This window comes from Pristiophorus japonicus, chromosome 12 (genome assembly GCF_044704955.1).
Source record: "Pristiophorus japonicus isolate sPriJap1 chromosome 12, sPriJap1.hap1, whole genome shotgun sequence".
Taxonomy (NCBI): Eukaryota; Metazoa; Chordata; class Chondrichthyes; family Pristiophoridae; genus Pristiophorus; species Pristiophorus japonicus.
Window position 1 is genome coordinate 171826068 of NC_091988.1, and position 24151 is coordinate 171850218.

At 43.6% G+C, this 24151-nt stretch overlaps 1 protein-coding gene across 1 annotated transcript in view; it reads right to left on the reverse strand.

Moving 5' to 3' along the window:
- Positions 1-23801, reverse strand: part of LOC139277049 (sodium/potassium-transporting ATPase subunit beta-1-interacting protein 3-like) — a 209394-nt gene extending 185593 nt beyond the window's left edge. Inside the window, exon 1 of the mRNA XM_070895061.1 lies at positions 23519-23801. Coding sequence (XP_070751162.1) covers positions 23519-23572 — 54 coding nt within the window. The 5' untranslated portion in view covers positions 23573-23801. The remainder of the gene's footprint in view (positions 1-23518) is intronic.
- Between the last annotated feature and the right edge of the window lie 350 nt (positions 23802-24151).

Sequence of the window (24151 nt, forward strand, 5' to 3'; positions counted from 1 at the left end):
AAATTTAGAATTCAGCAGAGGAGGACAAAGGGTTTAATTGGGAGGGGGGAAATAGATTATGATAGGAAGCTTGCTGGGAACATAAAAACTGACTGCAAAAGCTTCTATAGATATGTGAAGAGAAAAAGATTAGTGAAGATAAACATAGGTCCCATGCAGTCAGAATCAGGTGAATTTATAATGGGGAACAAAGAAATGGCAGACCAATTGAACAAATACTTTGGTTCTGTCTTCATGGAGGAAGTCACAAATAACCTTCCAGAAATACTAGGGGACCGAGGGTCTAGTGAGAAGGAGGAACTGAAGGAAATCCTTATTAGTCAGGAAATTGTGTTAGGGAAATTGAAGGGACTGAAGGCCGATAAATCGCCAGGGCCTGATAGTCTGCATCCCAGAGTATTTAAGGAAGTGGCCCTAGAAATAGTGGATGCATTGGTGATCATTTTCCAACAGTCTATCGACTCTGGATCAGTTCCTGTGGACTGGAGAGTAGCTAATGTAACACCACTTTTTAAAAAAGGAGGGAGAGAGAAAATGGGGAATTATTGACTGGTTAGCCTGACATCAGTAGTGGGGAAAATGTTGGAATCAATTATTAAAGATGAAATAGCAGCACATTTGGAAAGCAGTGACTGGATCGGTCAAAGTCATCATGGATTCATGAAAGGGAAATCCTGCTTGACAAATCTTCTAGAATTTTTTGAGGATGTAACTGGTAGAGTGGACAAGGGAGAACCAGTGAATGTGGTGTATTTGGACTTTCAAAAGGCTTTTGACAAGGTCCCACACAAGAGATTGGTGTGCAAAATTAAAGCACATGGTATTGGGGGTAATGTACTGACGTGGATAGAGAACTGGTTGGCAGACAGGAAGCAGAGAGTCGGGATAAATGGGTCCTTTTCAGAATGGCAGGCAGTGACAAGTGGGGTGCTGCAGGGCTCAGTACTGGGACCCCAGCTATTTACAATATACATTAATGATTTGGATGAGGGAATTGAGTGTAATATCTCCAAGTTTGCAGATGACATCAAGCTGTGTGGTGGTGTGAGCTGTGAGGAGGATGCTATGAGGCTGCAGAGTGACTTGGACAGGTTAGCTGAGTGGGAAAACGCGTGGCAGATGCAGTATAATGTGGATAAATGTGAGGTTATGCACTTTGGGGGCAAAAACACGAAGGCAGAATATTATCTGAATGGCGGCAGATTAGGAAAAGGGGAGGTGCAACGAGACCTGGGTGTCATGTCATACATCAGTCATTGAAAGTTGTCATGCAGGTACAGCAGGCGGTGAAGAAGGCAAATGGTATGTTGACCTTCATAGCTAGGGGATTTGAGTACAGGAGCAGGGAGGTCTTACTGCAGTTGTACAGAGCCTTAGTGAGGCCTCATCTGGAATATTGTGTTCAGTTTTGGTCTCCTAATCTGAGGAAGGACGTTCTTGCTATTGAGGGAGTGCAGAGAAGGTTCACCAGACTGATTCCCAGGATGGCAGGACTGACATATGAGGAGAAACTGGATCGACTGGGCCTGTATTCACTGGAGTTTAGAAGGATGAGAAGGGATCTCATAGAAACACATAAAATTCTGACGGGACTGGACAGGTTAGATGTTGAAAGAATGTTCCCGATGTTGGGGAAGTCCAGAACCAGGGGACATAGTCCAAGGATAAGGGGTAAGCCATTTAGGACTGAGATGAGGAGAACCGTCTTCACTCAGAGAGTTGTTAACCTGTGGAATTTCCTACCGCAGAGAGTTGTTGATGCCAGTTCATTGGATGTATTCAAGAGGGAGTTAGGTATGGCCCTTACGGCTAAGGGGATCAAGGGGTATGGAGAGAAAGCAGGAGAGGGGTACTGAAGTGAATGATCAGCCATGATCTTATTAAATGGTGGTGCAGGCTCAAAGGGCCGAATGACCTACTCCTGCACCTATTTTCTACCTTTCTATGTTTCTATGGTGCTCCCCCTGCAGAATTGTTAATGAAGAGAGCACTCAAAACCTGGCTCTCCTTAGTCCACCTGGATCTCAATGATCATGTAGAAACCCGGCGTCACCGGCATAACGTGTATCACGATCGTGCGGCTGTATCGCGTGACATTTAGGTTAATGACCCTGTGTTTGTTCTTAGTTACGGTCATGGTCCCAAATGGGTTGCTGGCACTGTTTTAGCCAAGCAGGGGAATAGAGTGCTTGTTGCCAAACTTTTCAATGGACAAACGTGCAGGAAGCACTTGGATCAGACCAAACTGCAATTCACTGACAACCAAGAACAGAATGAAGAGGGCATTGCCATCATTGATCCACCTACACACACCCAACCAGCAATCGACCTTGCGGTCAACCACGAGGATGAACCCACCATGCCCGACAGTCCAATCAGACCAGCCGTGCTGCAGTGCAGCAATGATCCGACCAACTCACCCATGCCAAGATTTCAACTCAGGTGATCAACCCGGGAACGTAGAGCCCCAGATCGCCTCAACTTGTAAATAACTTGTATCTAAGACTTTGAGGGGGAAGTGATGTTATGTATAGAAACTTTACCAGTGTGTAAGACTTGCCACCAGGGGGCGCACCTGTTGAAGAACCAAGGTTCACCTGTACACCCCGAGCAAGCAGGTATAAAAGGCAGTCTACCATGCTGCTTCCTCACTCTGGAATTACATTAAAGAGATCAAGGTCACAACAGTTTGAGCTTACAATATACAGTCTTGTGGAGTTATTCTGAACATAACAAAAAATATTTAGCTTGCCTATTTGATACTTCAAGCATCTGACTAGATTGATACCAGCATTGTACCGACTGCAAAATTTTACAGACAAAGTAAACAAGTCCAGCTACAGGCACCGACACTATAGGCTAGAAATTCAGTTTTTGGCAATATCATTTTTTTTCCCGTTATTTTACGGAAAAAATACCACTACAAACTTCGCCATTTTTAAGGGGGTAAAATTGGCAAAAAAATGCGCCGACGGTAAAAATTGGCATTGCATGAGGAGTCACGGTGGAAACCGCAGTCCTCGCCAACTTTAGCCTGAGGCCGATTACCGCTAAAAATACAGGCCCTGGGAGGGGAGAAAACACAAAAAAAATTGCAAAAATAAAACAATTTTAAAATCACTATGCACTTAACTAATGATTCGCTGAAAAAGATTTCAAAAATAAAAATTTCAATTGACCTTTTTTGTAGGTCTTGACACGTACGGCTTTTATCAGGCATTTTTTTTCACCGGAGTACGGGTTTGCCGAATGGCCAATTTAAAGCGGTGTGTTTTTTTTTGGCGTTGCATGTCGTCGATCTGCTTTTCGGCGATATTTCAAAACCGCCAGTTTAGATGGTACCTTTTACCAGCAAAAGAGGCGAAATATTGCTGAAAAAACGTGAGATTTCTCCCCCTTTCACACAGCTCCTCAGAGGGGGATGCATTTAATAGAACATTTCAATATCTCAGCTTATTTACATAATAGAAAAAACTAGTATTTATATATTTTCATGGTGTCTCAAAACACCTAACAGCTAATTCATTATTTTTGAAGTGTTATGTAGGAAAACATGACAGCTCATTTTCACACAGCAAGTTGGACTGAGGCAGGCAATATTACAGAGGTGAAAGTAGGTGGTCTTAGTGATGGAGAGGATTATGGGATTGGAAGTTCAGCTCAGGGTCAAATAGGACACCGAGGTTGCAGACAGTTTGGTTCAGCCTGAGACAGTGGTCAGGGAGGGGACTAGAATTGATGGCTAGGGAACGGAGTTTGTGGCAGGGGGCCAAGATAATGGCTTTGGTCTTCTCGGTGTTTAATTGGAGAAAATTTCTGGAGATCCAATACTGAATGTCAAACAAACAGCCTGACAACACACAGGTAGTGGAAGGGTCAAGAGAGGTGGTAGTGAGGTAGAGCTGGTGCCATCAATGTACATAAAATCATAGAAATTTACAGAACGGAAGGAGGCCATTTCGGCCCATCCTGTCCAGCCTAATCCCATTTTCCAGCTCTTGGTCCGTAGCCTTGTAGTTTTTTTTTATGCACTTTTCAAATGTGGTGAGGGTTTCTGCCTCTACCATCCTTTCAGGCAGTGAGTTCCAGACCCCCACCACCCTCTGGGTGAAAACATTTCCCCTCAAATCCCTCTAAATCTCCTACCAATTACTTTAAATCTATGCCCCCTGGTTGTTGGCCCCTCTGCTAAGGGAAATAGGTCCTTCCTATCCACTCTATCTAGGATCCTCATAATTTTATACACCTCAATAGTGTCTCCCCTCAGCCTCCTCGGTTTCAAAAAAAACAAACACAGCCTATGCAATCTTTCCTCATAGCTACAATTCTCCAGTCCTGTGGAATCTGACTTGTGTTTCCAGATGATGTCGCCGAGGGGCAGCATGTAGATGTGAAATTGGAGCGGGCCAAGGATTAATGCTTGGGGGAATCCAAAGGTAACAGGGTGCGGGAGCAAGAAGAGAAGCAAAGCCATTGCAGGAGATTCTCTGGCTGCGACTGGATAAGAATGGAACCAGGCGAGGGCAGTCCTACCAAGCTGGACAATGGAGGAGAGGTGTTGGAGGAGGATGGATAGTTTACCATGGTCACAGTCACATAGGATATCATTTGTGACTGTGATAAGGGCCAGTTCAGTGATGTGGCTGGGGCAGAAACCTGATTGGAGAGGTTCAAACATGGAGTTGCGGGAAAGATGGGTACAGATTTGGGAGGCGACGACACATTCAAGGACTTTGGAGATGAAAGAGAAGTCAGAAATGGGGTAGTAGTTTGCAAGGACAGAGGGATCAAGAGTGTATTTTTTTGAGGAGGGGAGTGATGACAGCAGATTTGAAAGTGAGTGGGACAGTACCAGAGGAGAGGAAGCTATGTACAATATGAGCTAGTATGGCCACTAGGCAGGGAACTTGCATGGTCAGCAATTTAATAGAAAGAGAGCAAGAGGTTGTTCTCATGGACAAGATTCAGGAGTGAAATCAGAAAACACTTTTTCACGCAAAAAGTAGAGGACATCTGCAACTTTCTCCCCCAACAAGTCGGGAATGCTGGGTCAATTGAATCTTTCAAGACGGAGATCAATAGATTTGTTAGGTAACGGTATCAAAGGATATGGATCACCATGATCTATTAGAATGGCGGTACAGGCTCGAGGGGATGAATGACTTACTCCTCTTCCTATGTTCCGAGATTTACCAAGTGTGCAGGGGGCACACTCTCTAAACATTTCATTTTCTAATTGTGTGAGAGAGCGATCTGCTCATGCATCTGTCCAGCCAAGTTGAGGTCAGTAGCTGCAGTTTGGGTTCAAGCAGGCAGAACTGAATTTACTCAGCTACTTCCTTCCCATCTCTCTCTCTCTCTCTCTCTCTCTTTCTCTCTTCTAGAAATGCACATCCCCAGTACCAGGTCCTCATTTTCTGAAACCCTTTTTCTAAAATGGAGACTTCAAACTTTCTTTGGTGTAAGATAACCATTTACAGTTCTTGCTTTCAAAAAGGTAGCTTACAGTAAGAAAGCAATGAGTTTGGATGACCCACTATGGAGACATTTGTGCTTTCCCATAACATCCTGCTCTACCAGCTGAAGAAAGATACATAGCAGCAAGTAACACAGTGGAAATAAACAAGTGTATGAATGGAAAAGATGGATAAACATGAAAGTAATAGAGGATCATTGCAACTTTTCCATGTCGGATTATCCCTTACTGTCATTTAATTTCTTTAAAAAAAAGATTCCAGATCATCCTGACACATAGCGGGATGCTGTGTTGTTGAATCAGTGAGATACAAGAACGTAAGAACATAAGAAATAGGAGCAGGAGTAGGCCATAAGGCCCCTCGAGCCTGCTCCGCCATTCAATAAGATCATGGCTGATCTGATCATGGACTCAGCTCCACTTTCCTGCCTGCTCCCCATAACAGCTTATCCCCTTATCGTTTAAGAAACTGTCGATTTCTGTCTTAAATTTATTTAATGTCTCTGCTTCCACAGCTCTCTGAGGCAGCAAATTCCACAGATTCACAACCCTCTGAGAGAAGAAATTTTTCCTCATCTCAGTTTTAAATGGGTGGCCCCTTATTCTAAGATCATGTTCTCTAGTTCTAGTCTCCCCCACCAGTGGAAACATCTGCTCTTCACCCACCTTGTCAAGCCCCCTAATAATCTTATACATTTCGATAAGATCATCTCTCATTCTTCTGAGTTCCATTTTGGAGCAGGAGGGTGAACAGCCAGTTGTCATGGTGCATATATGTACCAACGATATAGGTAAAAAACGGGATCAGGTCCTACAAGACGAATTTAGGGAGCTAGGAGTTAAATTAAAAAGTAGAACCTCAAAAGGTACTAATCTCAGGATTGCTACCAGTGCCACGTGCTAGTCAGAGTAGAAATCGCAGGATAGCTCAGATGAATACGTGGCTTGAGGAGTGGTGCAGAAGGGAGGGATTCAAATTCCTGGGATATTGGAACCGGTTCTGGGGGAGGTGGGACCAGTACAAACTGGACGGTCTGCACCTGGGGAGGACCAGAACCAATATCCTAGGGGGAGTGTTTGCTAGTGCTGTTGGAGAGGAGTTAAACTAATATAGCAGGGGAGTGGGAACCTATGCAGGGAGACAGAGGGAAGTAGAATGGGGGCAGAAGCAAAAAATAGAAAGAAGAAAAGTAAAAGTGGAGGGCAGAGAAACCCAAGGCAAAAGTCAAAAAGGGCCACTTTACAGCAAAATTCCAAAAGGGCAAAGTGTGTTAACAAGACAAGCCTGACGGCTCTGTGCCTCAATGCGAGGAGTATTTGGAATAAGGTGGACGAATTAACTGCACAGGCAGCAATTAGTGAATATGATATAATTGGCATCGCGGAGACATGGCTCCAGGGTGACCAAGTCTGGGAACTCAACATCCAGGGGTATTCAACATTCAGGAAGGATAGACAGAAAGGAAAAGCGGTTGGGGTACCGTTGCTGGTTAAAGAGGAAATTAACGCAACAGTAAGGAAGGACATTAGCCTGGATGATGTGGAATCTGTATGGGTGAAGCTGCGGAATACCAAAGGGCAGAAAACGTGAGTGGGAGTTGTGTACAGATCACCAAACAGTAGTAGTGAGGTTGGGGACAGCATCAAACAAGAAATTAGGGACATGTGCAATAAAGGTACAGCAGTTATCATGGGCGACTTTAATCTACATATAGATTGGGCTAACCAAACTTGTAGCAATACGGTGGAGGAGGATTTCCTGGAGTGTATTAGGGATGGTTTTCTAGACCAATATGTCGAGGAACCAACTAGAGGGCTGGCCATCCTAGATTGGGTGATGTATAATGAGAAAGGACTAATTAGCAATCTGGTTATGCGAGGACCCTTGGGGAAGAGTGACCATAATATGGTAGAATTCTTTATTAAGATGGAGAGTGACACAGTTAATTCAGAGACTAGGGTCCTGAACTTAAGGAAAGGTAACTTCGATGTTATGAGGCGTGAATTGGCTAGATAGACTGGCAAATGATACTTAAAGGGTTGACGGTGGATAGGCAATGACAAACATTTAAAGATCACATGGATGAAATAAATAACAGTGGGGTGCAGCGAGCCTCAACCAGGGCCCCACTGTCTGAGGCTGTGGATCCCAGTGAGGTGCAGCAAGCCACACTGAAGGTGAAGAGGGGAAGGAGAGCTCGACAGCGCTCTTCTGAGATGCAGGATGTAACAGATGTGGTTCAGATGATGGCAATGAGTGGGGAGAGCAATGACCTTAAGCGATCACCCCGGACACCATCGGTGGGGTGGGTGATGAGGTATCGGGACTGTCAGGAGAAGTAACGACACTCTCGTGAGACATGGGAACATTGTCCAGGCATGTTAGGGAGGGAATGTCGCGGGTACTTGAGACGCTGGCGGAGCACATGAGGGAGGGAATGTCGGAGGTAACTGTTGAAATAAGGGAATATGCCCAGACCCCGCGGCCATTGACAGAATCAACTGCCCCTCCCACTCCAGCCCCAGATCAGCCTCTGAAGAGGCCCAAACCGGGTCTTCCACATTACCGCCTGCCCATACCCCCAACAAGTGCGCATTTGCCAAGTGCCCATTTCTGCATCTTCCCTCCTCATCATCAGCCACCCTCATCTCAGGTGGGTCTTCTACTACCAGCTGCTGCAGCCTCATGATGGCTAAGTTGTGCAGCATGCAGCGGATAACAGTGAATTGACTGACAATCTCAGGGGAGTATTGCAAGCAGCCTCGAGAATGGTCCAGGCATCAGAAACTCTGTTTCAAGATGCCAATGGTCCTCTCTATTATGCTGCACGTTGCAATGTGCGACATGTTTTATGCCCGCTCAGCTTCTGTCTGGGTTACGCATAGGGGCGACATGAGCCAGGTGACGAGGCCTTACCCTTTGCCAACTCTGCCCTTCTGGCTACTGCTAAACCATTGCAGATAAAGCACTCTCGCGTAGGATGAAAGCATCATGGATGTTCCTAGGGTATCTCGCATCAACTGCCATGATGCGATGCATGTCGTCACAGACGAGCTGCACGTTCATGGAGTGGAAGCCTTTTCTGTTCCTGTACATCTCGAATCCTCCAAAAGATATGGGTACAATCAATGCAGCCCTGTACCTTTGGGAAGCCAGTAATCCTGAAGAATCCCACAGTGCTGTCACGCATTGCCTAGGCGGTCATGGGGAACTTTATGTAATCATTCCTCCAGGCATATAGTGCAGCAGTCATCTGCCAAATGTAGATATGTGTTGCCTGTTGAGAAATGGTGCACACATCTCCAGATGTGGCTTGGAATGAACCAGATGCATAAAATGAAAGTGCAGCTGTAAACGTTACTTCAACTGATAAAGCAGTTCTCCTGACGCTTCTAGGATGCAGGTCTGCTTTTATTAACTCACAGATCTCGCTGACAACTTCTTTGCGGAAACACAGCCTTCTTACACAGTCTGCATCACTCAGGTGCAGGCATGAATGCCTGTCTCGATATACCTGATGTGGGTAAGGCCTCCTGCCCATCATCCTACGTGCTCTGAGGTTCCTAAGGTGATGCTGTCTAATCTATTTCCTCTGCAGCACCATCATGCAGAATGCTTGCACAAGGTATAGCATTGTCAATATTGCCCCCATAATTAAATTGTAGCTCAAAACAGCAGGACAAGGCACTCACATCTCTTCTTTCCTCTCTCTCTCCAAGGTGGATGCCCTGGTATGGACCACATCCTGGTCTGCGCATGTGCAATAGGCTTGCTTACAACAGGAAGCTAGGCATTCAATGAAGACATTTGGGGCAACAAAGTGTAATGCAATTCTTGAATTTTTGATATTTTTCAAAGTACCACTCCACCACCGAACGTCTCCTCACCAGGCTCGAGGGTCAGAGCGTCGGCTGGAAGAATAGCTCCCTCACCCGGACACAGGGGCTCGGGGCTCGGCTTCCACCCCACCGGGCTTCTTTTGGAGCTGAGCCCCAAGATCTTGTGTCCGGGCAAGGGAGCAATTCTGCGGCTGAGACTCCGACCCTCAAACCCGGTGAGGAGACGTTCGGTGGTGGGGTGGTACTTTGAAAAACATCAAAAATTCAAGAATTGCATTACATTTCCAATTTCTCCCTTTTGACTTTGAAAAAATTTACATTTATGATGCATGTTCTCTGCCTTCTTCTCTCCCTCCAAAACTTCGGCTGAAAACAATGGCATCTTTCTGTGCTGATTTTGTAATGTGCGTTGATTTTTGTTAAGTGCCCAATAGGTTTTTTAGGAGTGGTCACATACGCCGTTCTAGGAAAAATGTAAGTTGCCAAACTTGCTTAAATGTCAAAAACTGGCACAGACATCAAGTTATGTCCCCTATGACTCAAAAAAAATCACAGCCTAAAAAAAATCATACCTAAGTGAATTACGCTGTCGCAGAAACTGGGGAAACTTGGTGATTTTTATTTATCCAAAAAAAACGGTGCATGCCAAAAAAACAGCGCAGATAATTGGGGAAAATTGAGCCCATAGTTTCCACAATGAAAGCCAACTAGACACTTTCAAACAGTCGCAACATTGTTTTATTCTTTCAGACATGTTTCTCTAGCACATTCCAAGATATACAATGAACTATAAAAAGTTTTTCATTTATTCCGGTTGTAAAACCTCAATGGCTGGAATTTCCTCCCATTCAGTCAGCAGGAAAACCTCTTTTAATACATTAATGCATTAGTTTTCCCAAAATTCACTGACATTGAACAAACAAATCTTAGTTGCAATTACAGACTTGTTTCATCCCAAATCTATCTAACAAAATTCTAACATCAATTTAAACATAAAAGGCACAATTAAATAGGCACTAAGGATAATTCATTGTCTTTGATGTTACTTTGTGTAAGTGAAAGCTTCACACGTTTTTATCAAATTTCTTTGCTTGCTAGTTTAATTAGCTTGTTTATTTTAAACTAGGTTAACACTCCATTAAAATAGCAGATAAAGAAATGTCTTAAAACTCATTAAGAGTATACATTAATATTCACTATGTAATTTCAAAGCTATTGTGTTTAGTTTGTTGGAACAGTTGACAGGAGTAGCTGACCTTGCTTATTTAAATATACATTATCATTAACATTCATTCATAGACTGTTCTTGTGTTATATATCGGTACTGAAAGGAGCACAGACGATCGCGTCACATTCTGTGCTAACCTGAATAGACCAACGTTAACTGGTTGTTAATCACGATCTCTGCATAAATTAAAATTATGCTGAATGAGGAGCCGCGTAAATGATTCACGGTAATTTCCCAGGTTACTCCCTTTTTGAAGATTCCGAGGACATTTTTTTTTTATTGCGAATTGATTCTTTCTCAGTTCAGCAGCCAAGGTACAAAACAATTCCTCAGTTAGTTTTGATGGACAATATTACACAAATATTACAATCTCACATTTGTTTTGCAAATTTAAAAATGCTGAAAAGTTCGCACAGTACAATATAATAATGCTGTGATAAGCTGGTGAAAGTAACTGTGGGGGAAAAAATAGGATTATCTCTGATCCAGTTTATTTTTTGCTTATTAAAAATGAACATTTTTTCCATCAAAGAAATGTAATATGGAGAAAGACAGTATGAACAGTCTCCACTAGCCTGTCATTAAATGCTTGCAAAGCATAATGTGCAAGACATGAATCCAGAAACCATTATAATATTAAAGTACTCAAGGTGTGTCTCATTTTATATCAATTATGCATTTTATAAAGGGTAACACTAATATCCCTTTGTTTTATTGTGACCAGTTTGGCTGATTTTTGTTTAATGGTTCAGTACTGATGAAATCATCAGAAGTAGCAGTTCAGAAAGGTTACAGGGCAAAAGGTGTAAAGGAACTGAATTGCCACATACTGTTAATATTGATGCAGTGTTAGGTTAATGGTTGTACAGGCTAGAAATTACTATTGGCAGTGTTAGTGAATGCTTAAAACATTTGTATGACATTCCTCTGTCCGCTATTTTAATGGAGGCATTAATCCATTTATTTAAAATAGGTCTCATCTGTGCAAATCTTAATTCAGATTCCCAGTCAGTCTCAATAATTGAATACCCTTGATGATGTCATTAGCATTCACGGCTCAAACAAGCGTGCTCAAAAACTAGCGGAAATTGACTCAATAAAACAAAGGGCTAAAATTTGCGCTGTGTAATAATAGCATTTGAATGCTTGACATGCTCATAGAAGGCAAAGGAATTGCATAGAAATCCATCAAGTATTCACATGTTACTATTGCATCCTGTCATACAGTAAATCCTACTGTCCTATAACCCTGTCGTTGCCAACCTTCATTATCTGCCCAACCCCCAATGCATCAAATTCAAAATCCTTACCTTCATCCACACGCCGCACGTTACCTTTGTAACCTCCTCCAGGCCTAGATACCGTGCTTGTATCCTCCAATCTGCTGACTCTGGCCTCCTTAATATCCGACCCACCTCCAGTCCCAGAGCCTTCAGCCGCGTTGGCCCTATAATCTGGAACGTTGTCCGAAAATCGCTCCAACTTGCTACTACTTTCGCCTCCTTGTAAAGCATCTTTAAAGCCTACCTCTGATCACGCCTTTGGTCAACTCTCCTAATCATTCTTTCATTGACTGCTTGGTGTCCAATTTTCGACCTCTGTGAAGCACTTTGGGTTTAAGGTGATATAAAAAAGTTTTACCATACAAAATAATTCCTTGCAAGTATTAAGCCTCAGTTTTAACTCAGGGGATGGCGGGGGTGGGATGGAAATTTAGTAGGCGGGTGCTGAGGCAGGCCTCAAATCATCCTGACCTCGATGGGCGATAAATTGTCGTGACCTCGACAGGTGACAAATCGTTGTGACCTCGACGGGCGATAAATCGTCCTGACCTTGGTAGCGTGGAACCCGGAAGATTTTAACTCCCAAATCTTATCTTCATACCCCTGCTCATTACCCGGCGGGAAGCAGCAGCTGGCTGGTGGGCTGGAAATCAATGTCGGGTGGCAAGAGGCCTGTTCCTGATGACCCCACAGGTAAAAAAAAATAAAATACTTTGGGCCCTTTTGGCCCTGGCTCCTCATTTTGCTAGGCTGACCTGGAGGTAAAGCCTCAACCACTTCCTCACCCAAGCCCTCAGTTAAAATAGCGCTTGGGCCCCAATCTGCACATTTAGAAAAGGATCCCATTGGTTTCTGGTGGGTGTCCTTCCTGTCTGCTCAGAACAGGTTAAAATCGAAGACTGCGGGAAGAGAGCGGAATACCGGTGGTGAATCCACCGGTTGATTTGAACTGCCTGCCTGCCCCGTTTCTGCCGGGTAGACAGGGTAATAATCATCCCCATCATTTTCTAAAAAGGGATACAGTGTTATTTTCATAATTCTATTTGCCCAATAAAATAAAAAAAATTCATAGAGCTGATATTAACCTCCGTTGGTGGTGGAAAGTGAGTGGTAGTAGATGGGCTGCCCGTTACACACCCTACCCAATTTACCTTTCCGTTAAAGTCAAGAGAAAGGAAAATTGAGCGGAGTGTATAATAGGTGGCCAACCCATGACTGGATACAGTGATAAGGCGGGAAAATTGAGGTGAGGTAGATCAGTCATGATCTTATTGAATGATGAGGCTCGAGGGGTGCTATGGCCTACTCCTGATCCTATTTCTTATGTTCTTATGCTGCCCATTAACTGCCACCATCAAGTGTTATAATCAGTCTGGTCTTGTCATTCTTAGTTCATAAAGATTGAATGGATGCACCATAGATTCAGCCCTCAGTAATATTAAGCAGGAGACATCACACCCCTCAACAACAAGAAATTGTACACTACTGGTTACTTGTTTGCTTTTAGCAGTTCTGCAGGGAGTCACACCTCTGGAGTTTATCAAGCAGACTTGAAATAGCTGGAGGTGAGAAAACATATTGATACTATTTAGTTATATATCAGAAAGAATGTATTCATTCATGGGATGTGGGAGTCGCTGGCAAAGCCAGCATTTTTGCCCATCCCTAAATGCCCTGGAGATGGTAGTGGTGAACTTCCTTCTTGAACTGCTGCAGTCTGTGTGGTGAAGTTATTCCCACAGTTAGGCAGAGAATTCCAAGATTTTGACCCAGCGACGACGATGGAACAGCGATATATTTCCAAGTCAGGATGGTGTGTAACTTGGAGCATAACTCGGAGGTCATGGTGTTCCCCTGCGCCTGCTGCCCTTGTCCTTCTAGGCGGTAGAGGTCACGGGTTTGGGAGGTGCTGTCGAAGTAACCTTGGCGAGTTGCTGCAGTGCATCTTGCAATCCAGCCACATTGTGTCGGTGGTGGCAGGAGTGGATCTTTAAGCTGGTCCTTGGGGTGCCAATCAAGTGAACTGCTTTGTCCTGGATGATGTCGACCTTCTTGAATGTTGGAGCTGCACTCATCCAGGCAGGTGGAGAGTATTCCATCACACTCCTGACTTAAGAACATAAGAACATAAGAAATAGGAGCAGGAGTAGGCCATTTGGCCCCTCGAGCCTGCACTGCCATTCAATAAGATCATGGCTGATCTGATCATGGTCTCAGCTCCACTTCCCTGCCCACTCCCCATAACCCTTTACTCCCTTATTGTTCAAAAATCTGTCTATCTCCATCTTAAATATATTCAATGACCCAGCCTCCACAGCTCTTTGGGGCAGAGAATTCCATAGATTTACAACCCTCTGAGAGAAGAAATTTCTCCTCATCTCAGTTTTAAATGGGTGACCCGTTATTCTATGACTATGTTCCCTAGTTTTAGTTTCCTCTATGAGTGGAACTATCCTCTCTGCATCCACTTTGTCGAGCCCCCTTAAGATCATCTCTCAATCTTCTGAACTCCAATGTGTATAGGCCCAACCTACTCAACCTATCTTCATAAGTCAACCCCCTCATCTCAGGAATCAACCTAGTGAACCTTTTCTGAACAGCCATGTAGGTTGTGGAAAGGCTTTAGAGAGTCAGGAGGTGAGTCACTTGTCACAGAATACCCAGCCTCTCCCCTGTTCTTGTAGCCACAATATTTATGTGGTTGGTCCAGTTAAGTTTCTGGGGATTTGACAATGGTAATGCTGTTGAATGTCATGGGGAGGTGGTTAGACTCTCTCATTGAAGATGGTCATTGCCTGCCACTTGTGTGGCGCGAATGTTAATTGCCACTGATCAGCCCATTTCCAAGTCTTGTTCCATGCAGGCATAGATTGCTTTATTAGCTGAGGAGTTGCGAATGGAACAGAACACTGTGCAATCATCAGCAAACATCCCCACTTCTGACCTTATAATGGAGAAAAGGTCATTGATGAAGCAGCCGAAGATAGTTGGGCCTAGGACACTGCCCTGAGGAACTCCTGCAGCGATGTCCTGGGGCTGAGATGATTGGCCTCCAACAACCAGAACCATATTCCTTTTTGATAGATATGACTCCGGCCAGTGGAGAGTGTTTCCCCTGATTCCCATTGACTTCAATCTTACTAGGGCTCCTTGATGCCACACTCGTTCAAATACTGCCTTGATGTCAAGGGCAGTCACTCTCACCACACCTCTGGAATTCAGCTCTTTTGTCCATGTTTGAACCAAGGCTGTAATGAGGTCTGGAGCCGAGTGGTCCTGGCGGAACCCAAACTGAGCTTCGGTGAGCAGGTTATTGGTGAGTCATCATCATAGGCGGTCCCTCAAACGAGGATGACTTGCTTCCACAAGAGTTCACAGATGTTTCAATGAAGGATCCGATATTCCAGTCCTGAACTCCAGTTGAGGGGGTGGAAGCTGCCTGTGCATGGATTTTTTGCACACCAGCCACCACACAGGCTCAACAGAGCTAGGCCTTTATCCAGTGGCAAGGGTTGATCCAGGACGACTGAAGACCTGCTCTGCTGCACGGACCTAGTGCGCATACACATCGCAGTGTGGGCAGGCCTGTGCTGCCCCTGGGCCCTCAGCTCTTCTGGGCCCCGTACCCTCATTTGCCGCACCTTCACCCACCATGTTCCAGGGCCCGGCGCTCCAGCTCTATTTATAGCTCCAACCTGTGGTGGGTTCTGACACAGGTCAGGGCAGCCCATCAAAGTACTGACCACGCTCAATCAGCTCCGATGGACAGGCCACATTGTCCGCATATCCGATACTAGACCCCCCGAAACAAGCATGCTACTCCCGAGCTCCAGGAGGGCAGAGAAAACGCTTCAAGGACACCCTCAAAGCCTCCTTGGAAAAAGTCCCCACTGACTCTTGGGAATCCCTGACACAAGACGGCTCAAAGTGGAGGCAAAGCATCCGAGAAGACGCCGAACACTTCGAGTCTCTTCGCCGGGAGCACACGGAAGTCAAGCGCAAACAGCAGAAGGAGCATACAACAAGCCAAGCACCACACCCACCCATCCCTCCAACCACCATCTGCCCCACCTGTGACCTAGCCTAGATCCCCCATCATAAGAAATAGGAACAGGAGTCAGCCACCTGGCCCCTTGAGCCTGCTCCGTCATTCAATAAGATCATGGCTGATCTGATCATGGACTCAGCTCCACTTCCCTGCCCGCTCCCCATAACCCTTTAATCCCTTATCGCTCAAAAATCTATCTCCGTCTTAAATATATTCAATGACCCAGAAAATTCCACAGATTTACAACCCTCTGAGACAAAAAATTCCTCCTCATCTCAGTTTTAAATGTGCGACCCCTTATTCTGAAACTCTGCCCTTTAGTTGTAGACTCCCCCATGAGAGGTAACATTCTCTATGCAGCTACCCTGTCAAGCCTCCTCATTATCTTATATGTTTACTGGCCCAATGTGTACAGGCCCAACCTGTTCAACCTTTCCTCATAAGACAACCCCTTCATCTCAGGAATCAATCTAGTGAACCTTCTCTGATCAGCCTCCAATGCAAGTATAACCTTCCTTAAATAAGGAGACCAAAACTGTACGCAGTACTCCAGGTATGGCCTCACCAATACCCTGTACAGTTGTAGCAGTACTTCCCTGCTTTTATACTCTATCCCCCTTGCAATAAAGGCCAAGATTCCATTGGCCTTCCTGATTACTTGCTGTACTGGTATCAGTGTGGAAGCAAGTCATCCTCGACTCCAGGGGACTGCCAAAGAACAACACAGATCCGGACCCCTGACCCCTGACCTCTGACCCGCGGTATTGCGGTAAACTTACCGGAGGAGTTTTTGGAGGTGAGGAACTTGCCGACTGTCTCGATGGCTCCCTCACTACGAAGGTGAGCGCGTCCTTCAGATACTGGACCAGAAACTTTGCTTGGCCTGCTCGGAGGGCCCCAGCACATCCTTGGCCGGCTTGGGGGGTGGCGGGGGATCCTCGGCCGACGCAGCGCTGAGCTCAGCAGCCTGGGCCCCCTCCTGGGCTCCGGGTTTAGCTTCTGCCTCCTCTCCATCTTTAAAGCAAATGCCGCTTGATTGCATCTTCCATCACTTTGCTGATGACTGAGAATAGACTGATGGGGCGGTAATTGGCTGAATTGGATTTAGCCTGCTTTTGTGGACTGGACATACCTGGGCAGTTTTCCACATTGTCGGGTATATGCTAGTGTTGTAGCTGTACTGAAACATCTTGGCTCGCGGCGTGACTAGTTCTGGAGCACGACAACCAGGATATTGTCGGGGCTCATAGCCTTTGTTGCATCCATTGCATTCAGCCGTTTCTTAATAGCACATGGAGTGAATCAAATTAGCTGAAAACTGGCTTCTCTGATGTTGCGGATCTCAGGAAGAGGCCGATATGGATCATCCACTCGGTACTTTTGGCTGAAGATAATTGCAAACGTTTCAGCCTTGTCTTTTGCACTCACGTGCTAGAACTCCCTCCCTAAACCTCTCCACCTCTCTACCTCACTTTCCTCCTTTAAGATGCTCCTTAAAACCTACCTCTTTGACCAAGCTTATGGTCATCTGCCGTAATTTCTTCTTATGTGGCTTGGTGTCAAACTTTTGTTTTATAATACTCCTGTGAAGTGCCTTGGGACGTTTTACTATATTAAAGGCGCTATATAAATTAACGTTGTTGTTGCTTGAGTAGTCTGTGGGACAGCTCTCTCAATTTTGGCTCAAGTCTCCAGATGATAATAAGGGGGACTTTTCAGGGTTAACAGCTGGGTGTGCCACTGCAGTGTCTGAGGTCAATGCTGGGTGGTCCGTCTGGTTAAATTCTTATTATTGTTTCTTGTAACGGTTTGTTACAACTGAGTGGCTTACTAGGCCATTTCAGAAGGCAGTTAAGAGTCAACCACATTGCTGTAGGTCTGGAGTCACATGTAGGCCAGACCAGGTAAGGACGGCAGATTTCCTTCCCAAAAGGACATTTGTGAACCAGATGTGATTTTACAACAATCCGATGGTTTAATGGTCACCATTACTCATACTAGCTTTTTATTCCAGATGCATTTAATTAACTGAATTTAAATTCCACAGCTGCCATGGTGGAATTCTTAGTCCAGGCCACTGGGTTACTTGTCCAGTAACATAACCACTATGTTACCATTCCCGTTAGCATACTGGAACAGCTTGGCTAAAGGTGCAGCTAGTTCTGGAGCAATTTGAACAATCTAATCTCAGATCAAGTTGATTTTATTACCTGAACAAAATAGTGAAAAAGCAACCAACATGTTTATAGCATTTCTTGAAAAGTTTCACCTCAATGGTGCATTTAAAGTGAAGGAAGGAAGTTAATGCTGAAACACTACCAATGTATGTGCCTCCCCCTTCATTAGAGCTGTATCAAGTATAAGCTAAGTGGATATGTATACACTAAATTACATCAGTGACTACACATCTAAAAGTACTTCATTGGCTTCCAAGTGCTTTGGGACATCCTGAGGTCATGAAAGGTGCAGTATGAATGCAAGATCTTTCTTTGTTTCTTCAAATTGATTTTCCTATATTGTGCAAATAAGAGCATTGTGAAAGCATTGCTCTGACAGTTACAGGAATCATTCACAGGATGTGCACTGGTGTTTATTCAGTGGTGTTGCTGAAACAAATGCACCCATTGTTCTGTTTAATTAGTATAAAGCTACAGCCTGCACTTATATATTGCACCACTGAGAGAAAGGAATCATTATTGGTCTGTCCTCAGTGGAGTCACAACAGAATACACAGTAAGCTGTTTAATCATAACCCACATGATTTCAACCCATAACAATCAAGATCTTATTCCGAAAGTGTCATAATCCTAATAACGTTTAGGCTTTTTAAACAGATCATAATTTATGATTAGTAAAATCTTAACACAAGTACAATATACATGGAAAATATTTGTCAGTACAAGTCTTCAGTGTATATGAACATGCAGCATATAGTGACATATTTCTAGAAGCATTGTATCTTTATTTCATCAACAGTCATAATTTATGCTGTTTGATTTATTAGTGAGATTTAACTGTGCCTGTATGATAGGTGGTAGGATTTTGATGGCAATGTTTACTGACACACACATTCACTGTGCCACATCACACTATCTTGCAGTACACACTGATATACTTTTGTCACTTTTATCAATGAGCTTCACAGCCACTTCAAATGGATTTGTGTGAACCACAAACTGCACACTGGAGATAAATCAACTTTCAAATTATATCAAAGAACTCTCTTTGGTCATGGGCACAACCATATGGGATGTGTCACCCAAAATTATTTTGGCATAGCATATGTTCCCCTTTCCTTCCCACTCCAAATCCCAGCGATGCTCCGTATGTTCCCCTGATTATTTATATCTGGTTGCACATCTGTCAATGCCAGACTACTTAATTCCGAAGACGGCAATCAAACGTTTATTAACTGTAGATGGTTCCAAAAGTGTGCAACCGGTCAGTGAGGACTTTCTTTTTAATTGGCATACAGAAGAAAGTCTATTTTATTCTCTGTAATTAATAGACTGATAATGAAATGCAGTAACAAACAGTTTTGCAAAATATAACAGCCAATTTTAACTCCCACCCCACCCCCTGGTAGAAATCAGGCGGTAACGGATTTAAAATCATGTTGCACACTTTCTGCTTTGCTTCCCATATACCAGCATATGCTATTTTAACAGCTTACTGAGCAGAGCGTCCGTTGGTGGGGTGGGGGGGAGGAACGGTACAACAGGAGTGCTTCTCCAGGTTCCACAAGAATAAAGTGGACTGCTGTCAGCCCAGGTTCCCACAACAATGTCACCCACTCCACCCCCCCCCGCCATCACTGCAATCCCAAACCCCCTCCCCCCACTCCAATCTACCTCTTTCCTGATCTGGTTGGTCTCTGCGGCACCCAATATTGTGCCTACTTGGAGCCAGTGGGCTCCACGCCCTGACCAGCTGTGCCTGTTTGTTAATGAGGCCCAGCCCTCAGGCTAGGTTGGGACACCCGCGTAAGGCCCTGGGTAGTAGGCTCCACCATAATCGGCTTGATAGTTCAAATTCAACCTGCAATTTCTGATCATGCAATTTTATTAGCAGGTCATTAAGAATGAGGGAAAAATGATATTCTTCATTAAAAGAGCAATTTAAACCCACAATACGTAAATGGACAACAATATATCCAGTATGGTAATTATGAACCAATGAATTAAAAGGTGGATTTTTTTTTGTCCACTTTTTCTTTCCACTTTTCCCCCTTCCTCTCTTCTCAGCATCCCCATGTTATGCATCACATCACTAATGATGAGAGCAGACTGCCAGTTCCCAGAACTCTCTGACAATGACCTTTTCAAAAAATCTTATAAGATTCACAAGTTCTCGAATAATGGAGATCAGAATGTTCAATTTGGGGTATTTTTTTTTTGGGGGGGGGGGAACCTTTGCTCCCTATGTCTCAAAGAGTGTTTCTGCTTGCCCAGATATCTCTGTAAATTAGTACCACATCCAGAGAACAAGCAGAGAACACTCTTCAATTTATTTCCACTTATTGGTTTCATCACATGCCCTCATGTGATACCAGGAATGAGGGTCTTCAGTCACGTCGAGAGACTAAAGATGCTGGGCTTGTTCTCCTTAGAGCAGAGAGGTTAGGGGAGATTTAATAGAGGTGTTCAAAATTATGAGGGGTTTTGATAAAATAATGAGAAACTGTTTCTACTGGTGGGTGGGCCAGTAATCAGAGGACACAGATTTAAGATAATTGGCAAAAAAACAGGGGGAGATTAGGAGACTTTTTTTTTGTACAGCAAGTTGTTATGATCTGACATGCACTGCCTGAAAGGGTGGTGAAAGCAGAATCAATAGTAACTTTCAAAAGGGAATTGGATATATACTTGAAAAGGAAAAAATTGCAGGGCTATAAGGAAAGAGTGGGGGAGTCGTCACAGTCAGAATGGGCGGAATGGCTTCCTTCTGTGCTGTAAGATTCTATGATTATATGTGATCTTTTTTGACTTCAGAAAAACACTATACTAGAGTTAGGCTTCAACTACCAAAAAAGTTTATTAAACATCAAAGGAACAGCTGAGCAGTAGGAATGATACAGCTTAGTTAAGTTTAATCCTCACTGTAAATAATATCTCCTCAAGTAAGTAGGATCAACATATATGTTTCCTATTAAGTGAGGGTCAAGCCATTCAATTTAACTACAATCGTCTTGAGGGATTTGTTTAAATATGTGTTTTATTGACATCTTTTTTGAATTTGACAGCCAGTTATTTAAATTTGGTCCTGATCATTTAGTGGAAAGTATTTCTTAGCCTCATTAGTTCAAAATGTGGAGTCTGTTGGAAGTCTTTGATGACTGATGGGCCAGACAGTTTCTATGGTGGCAAGAAAAGGAAACAAATGTTGTGTAAAAATATTAGTTTAGCATAGCAGTTGTGACAATGTCTGAACAAATTTATTAAAATCTGTAACATTTCTATCAAAAATAAGGATGTGTTTTTCTTTGAGTGAAACTAGCTTTTAACCCCTTATGTACCATGCTAAAATTAAAGAAACAAATAGAGTGCTAAATCTTAAACAATAACACTTCATTTTGTCATAAGAATTGTAAACACATTAAATGTTCATGCGGGTCTATGCTAATTTCAGGGCAAAATGTTTTGGGGATATGCTTTCCAATTTTTATTCTATTGTGGCAGCCAAAGCCCTCTGAAGAGTGGATGCTTTACACAAAGTAAGTGTCGGAGTGCCCTAAGTAATTATAACAGTACCTAGTAAAATGATGTACTTCACAATGTGAACAGCTAAATATTTATTTACAGTTATAGACTATAAATAAGTATGTATACCATACATTTCTACTAAGAATAAAATGATTCTCATTTCAACTCTGAATAAAGCATTATTCAATATGTGAGGATGACCTGCAGAATACATTCATGAGTTGCTGAATGCCCTTCAAATGCGGATACTGTTATTAAAATATGTATCCCCCAGATGTCTGATATTTAAAGTCCTGACTGATGCGCAGTTTTTGCCTCCATTCATTTCTCAGTGCTACACATCTAATGTATTTGGATTTTTCCAAAGACAAAAGCGAGTTGTTGAATAAAGGTATCTTTTTTAATCTAGTTTGCTGTGATTCAACAAAAAATGTTTCTTAGTGCTCACAAAGGTGAGAGACGTCACTGCTGGGATCCAAAATAATTTCTACTTTTTGAAACTAGCGGTGGGTTCAAACAGTTCCAGGTCATGTACAGCATCACCAGGTGTAAAGCTCCCTCTGGACCACCCAAATAATAACCTTAACCCCAACCTTCAACTATATCACAATGCATTAGTGGGACATTTCCATGTTCTGCAATAACCATCTATATGACCTCTCCAAGTGGGATTGCAAATTCAGTGCAGAATTATGAGTAAATGTAAGCTATTAAGTAGACAAGAAAAAATGACTCCAATTAAGTCTCTTATTGAGATATACTCCTATGATTTCCATGACTATCTCTGGACCATCATCAACACTGAACAGCATCAGTTGGAAAAGAGTACAATTTTCAGAGTACAACATTCTGCTCCTGAGCTTACTGTAACTAAATCCGAGTGTATTTACTTTTGATTCTTCTGAGATTTCTGTCATTACTTCCTCGTGATCAGTGTTCACCTCAAATTACTGGCTAGTTTTGAATTGATGAAATTGACCTGAAATGCCCAAGTAGATTGTTGAAATGCGATGGGGGGAAGGAACCTTCAATTTGCACTGTGCAGGGACAACAGTTTGCAATAAACGTCAATACACCGCCAAAGCTGAAGTGCTTCTTGGGTGGCTGGAGGAGGCAAAATACAAGACTGAACTTTTCCGGGTTTCCTGCTTCCCTTGCGACAGGGATTAAACTATGCGTTCTAATTCTGAATTCGTGTTATAACTTGGAGCGAATGCAAGTTATCCCACGCTACCCTAAATGACAAGTGCATCTTTTTGACGCGAAGAAGAAAGGATCTCTCGCCATAATCTGCACTAAAGGTTTCGCCTTGAAAGTAACATGCGCAGAACTCGCTGTCATGTGAATTGGGGGAAAATGCACAAATCTGAAATACCAAACTGTAGTAAAAACAAGTCGGATGTCGCCCTGCCAACGGGTTTTCTCGCTGAAAAGGATCCTTGCGTCACCCTTTTTGCTGGAACAAAAGAGACTAACACCAGCAGGAGCTCGGCTATACCGCCAACAGTGAAAGGAATTCTTCGGGACGAACCCAGGACAGACACAAGACAACACAAATCACAAATTACTGTAGCACAATAACCCGTTGCTTCAATGGTTACTCAGACTACTGCACTATATATAAAGAGAGAGACAGAGAGATCTAAATATTGAAAAGGCTTTGAAAACACAATGCTTCCCACTGATATTCACACTTTCTGGGAGGATGAATGGACGTATAGTTGTTTGCTATCCAGCTTTTGCACGCTATCATGAGTTACGGCAGTTTTATCATGTTTCTAAAAGAAAATTAATTAGGTGCACTGACCCTACAATCGATTGTCCCAAAGTTCCTGATAAATAACCAGAAGAAATATTAAACAGTCCACCGACTAACAAATCTCCTCAGGGACACAATGCCCCACATTCAGACAAATATATTTCAAATGATTTTACACTCACCAGCTGAAGGATACACAGGAAGATTAGAGTACAGCGCCCGGTACAACAGCCCATCCTCAAATAATGGGAGATTTGGGGGAGGCAACGAGACAACGAATAAAATCTCTTTTTCTTGATGATAAGCGAAGCAGTCAGCGAGGCTCGTCCAGCACCATAACGAAAATTGGGAGTTAAGTGCAAGGCGAGCAGCTTTTCAGTGCGGGATTGTAAGGTGCTTTCTCTGCTAGGAGGGTGTGTGAGATGGTGATCACAGTGCAGGGAGAGCTTCTGGCCGCCTGGCAGAAAGTTCAGTTCAGTGAATGTGCCGGGCTGACAGGGAGAGAGGGAGGGAGAGAGAGAGAGGGAGGGAGGGTCACTAACGGACGGATGTTGTACACTTAAAAACAACAACCCATTTTGAAAGGAGGAGATCGCCTGCAGCCAGGAATCCCCGTTGCTATCGATAGCTTAAAAGGGTTTTTTTTAACACCCAGTACGTGTTGATTTTTCCCAAACCATTAAATTTCTTCCAAACTCACGTTAGCCAATTTTTAAAAAAATTATTTTTGAGACAGTTCCCCCCCCCCCCCCCCCCCCACAACTCCGTCATTAATCTCGAAACAGCCCTATAAGTATTCTGCTAGCGGTTAAATT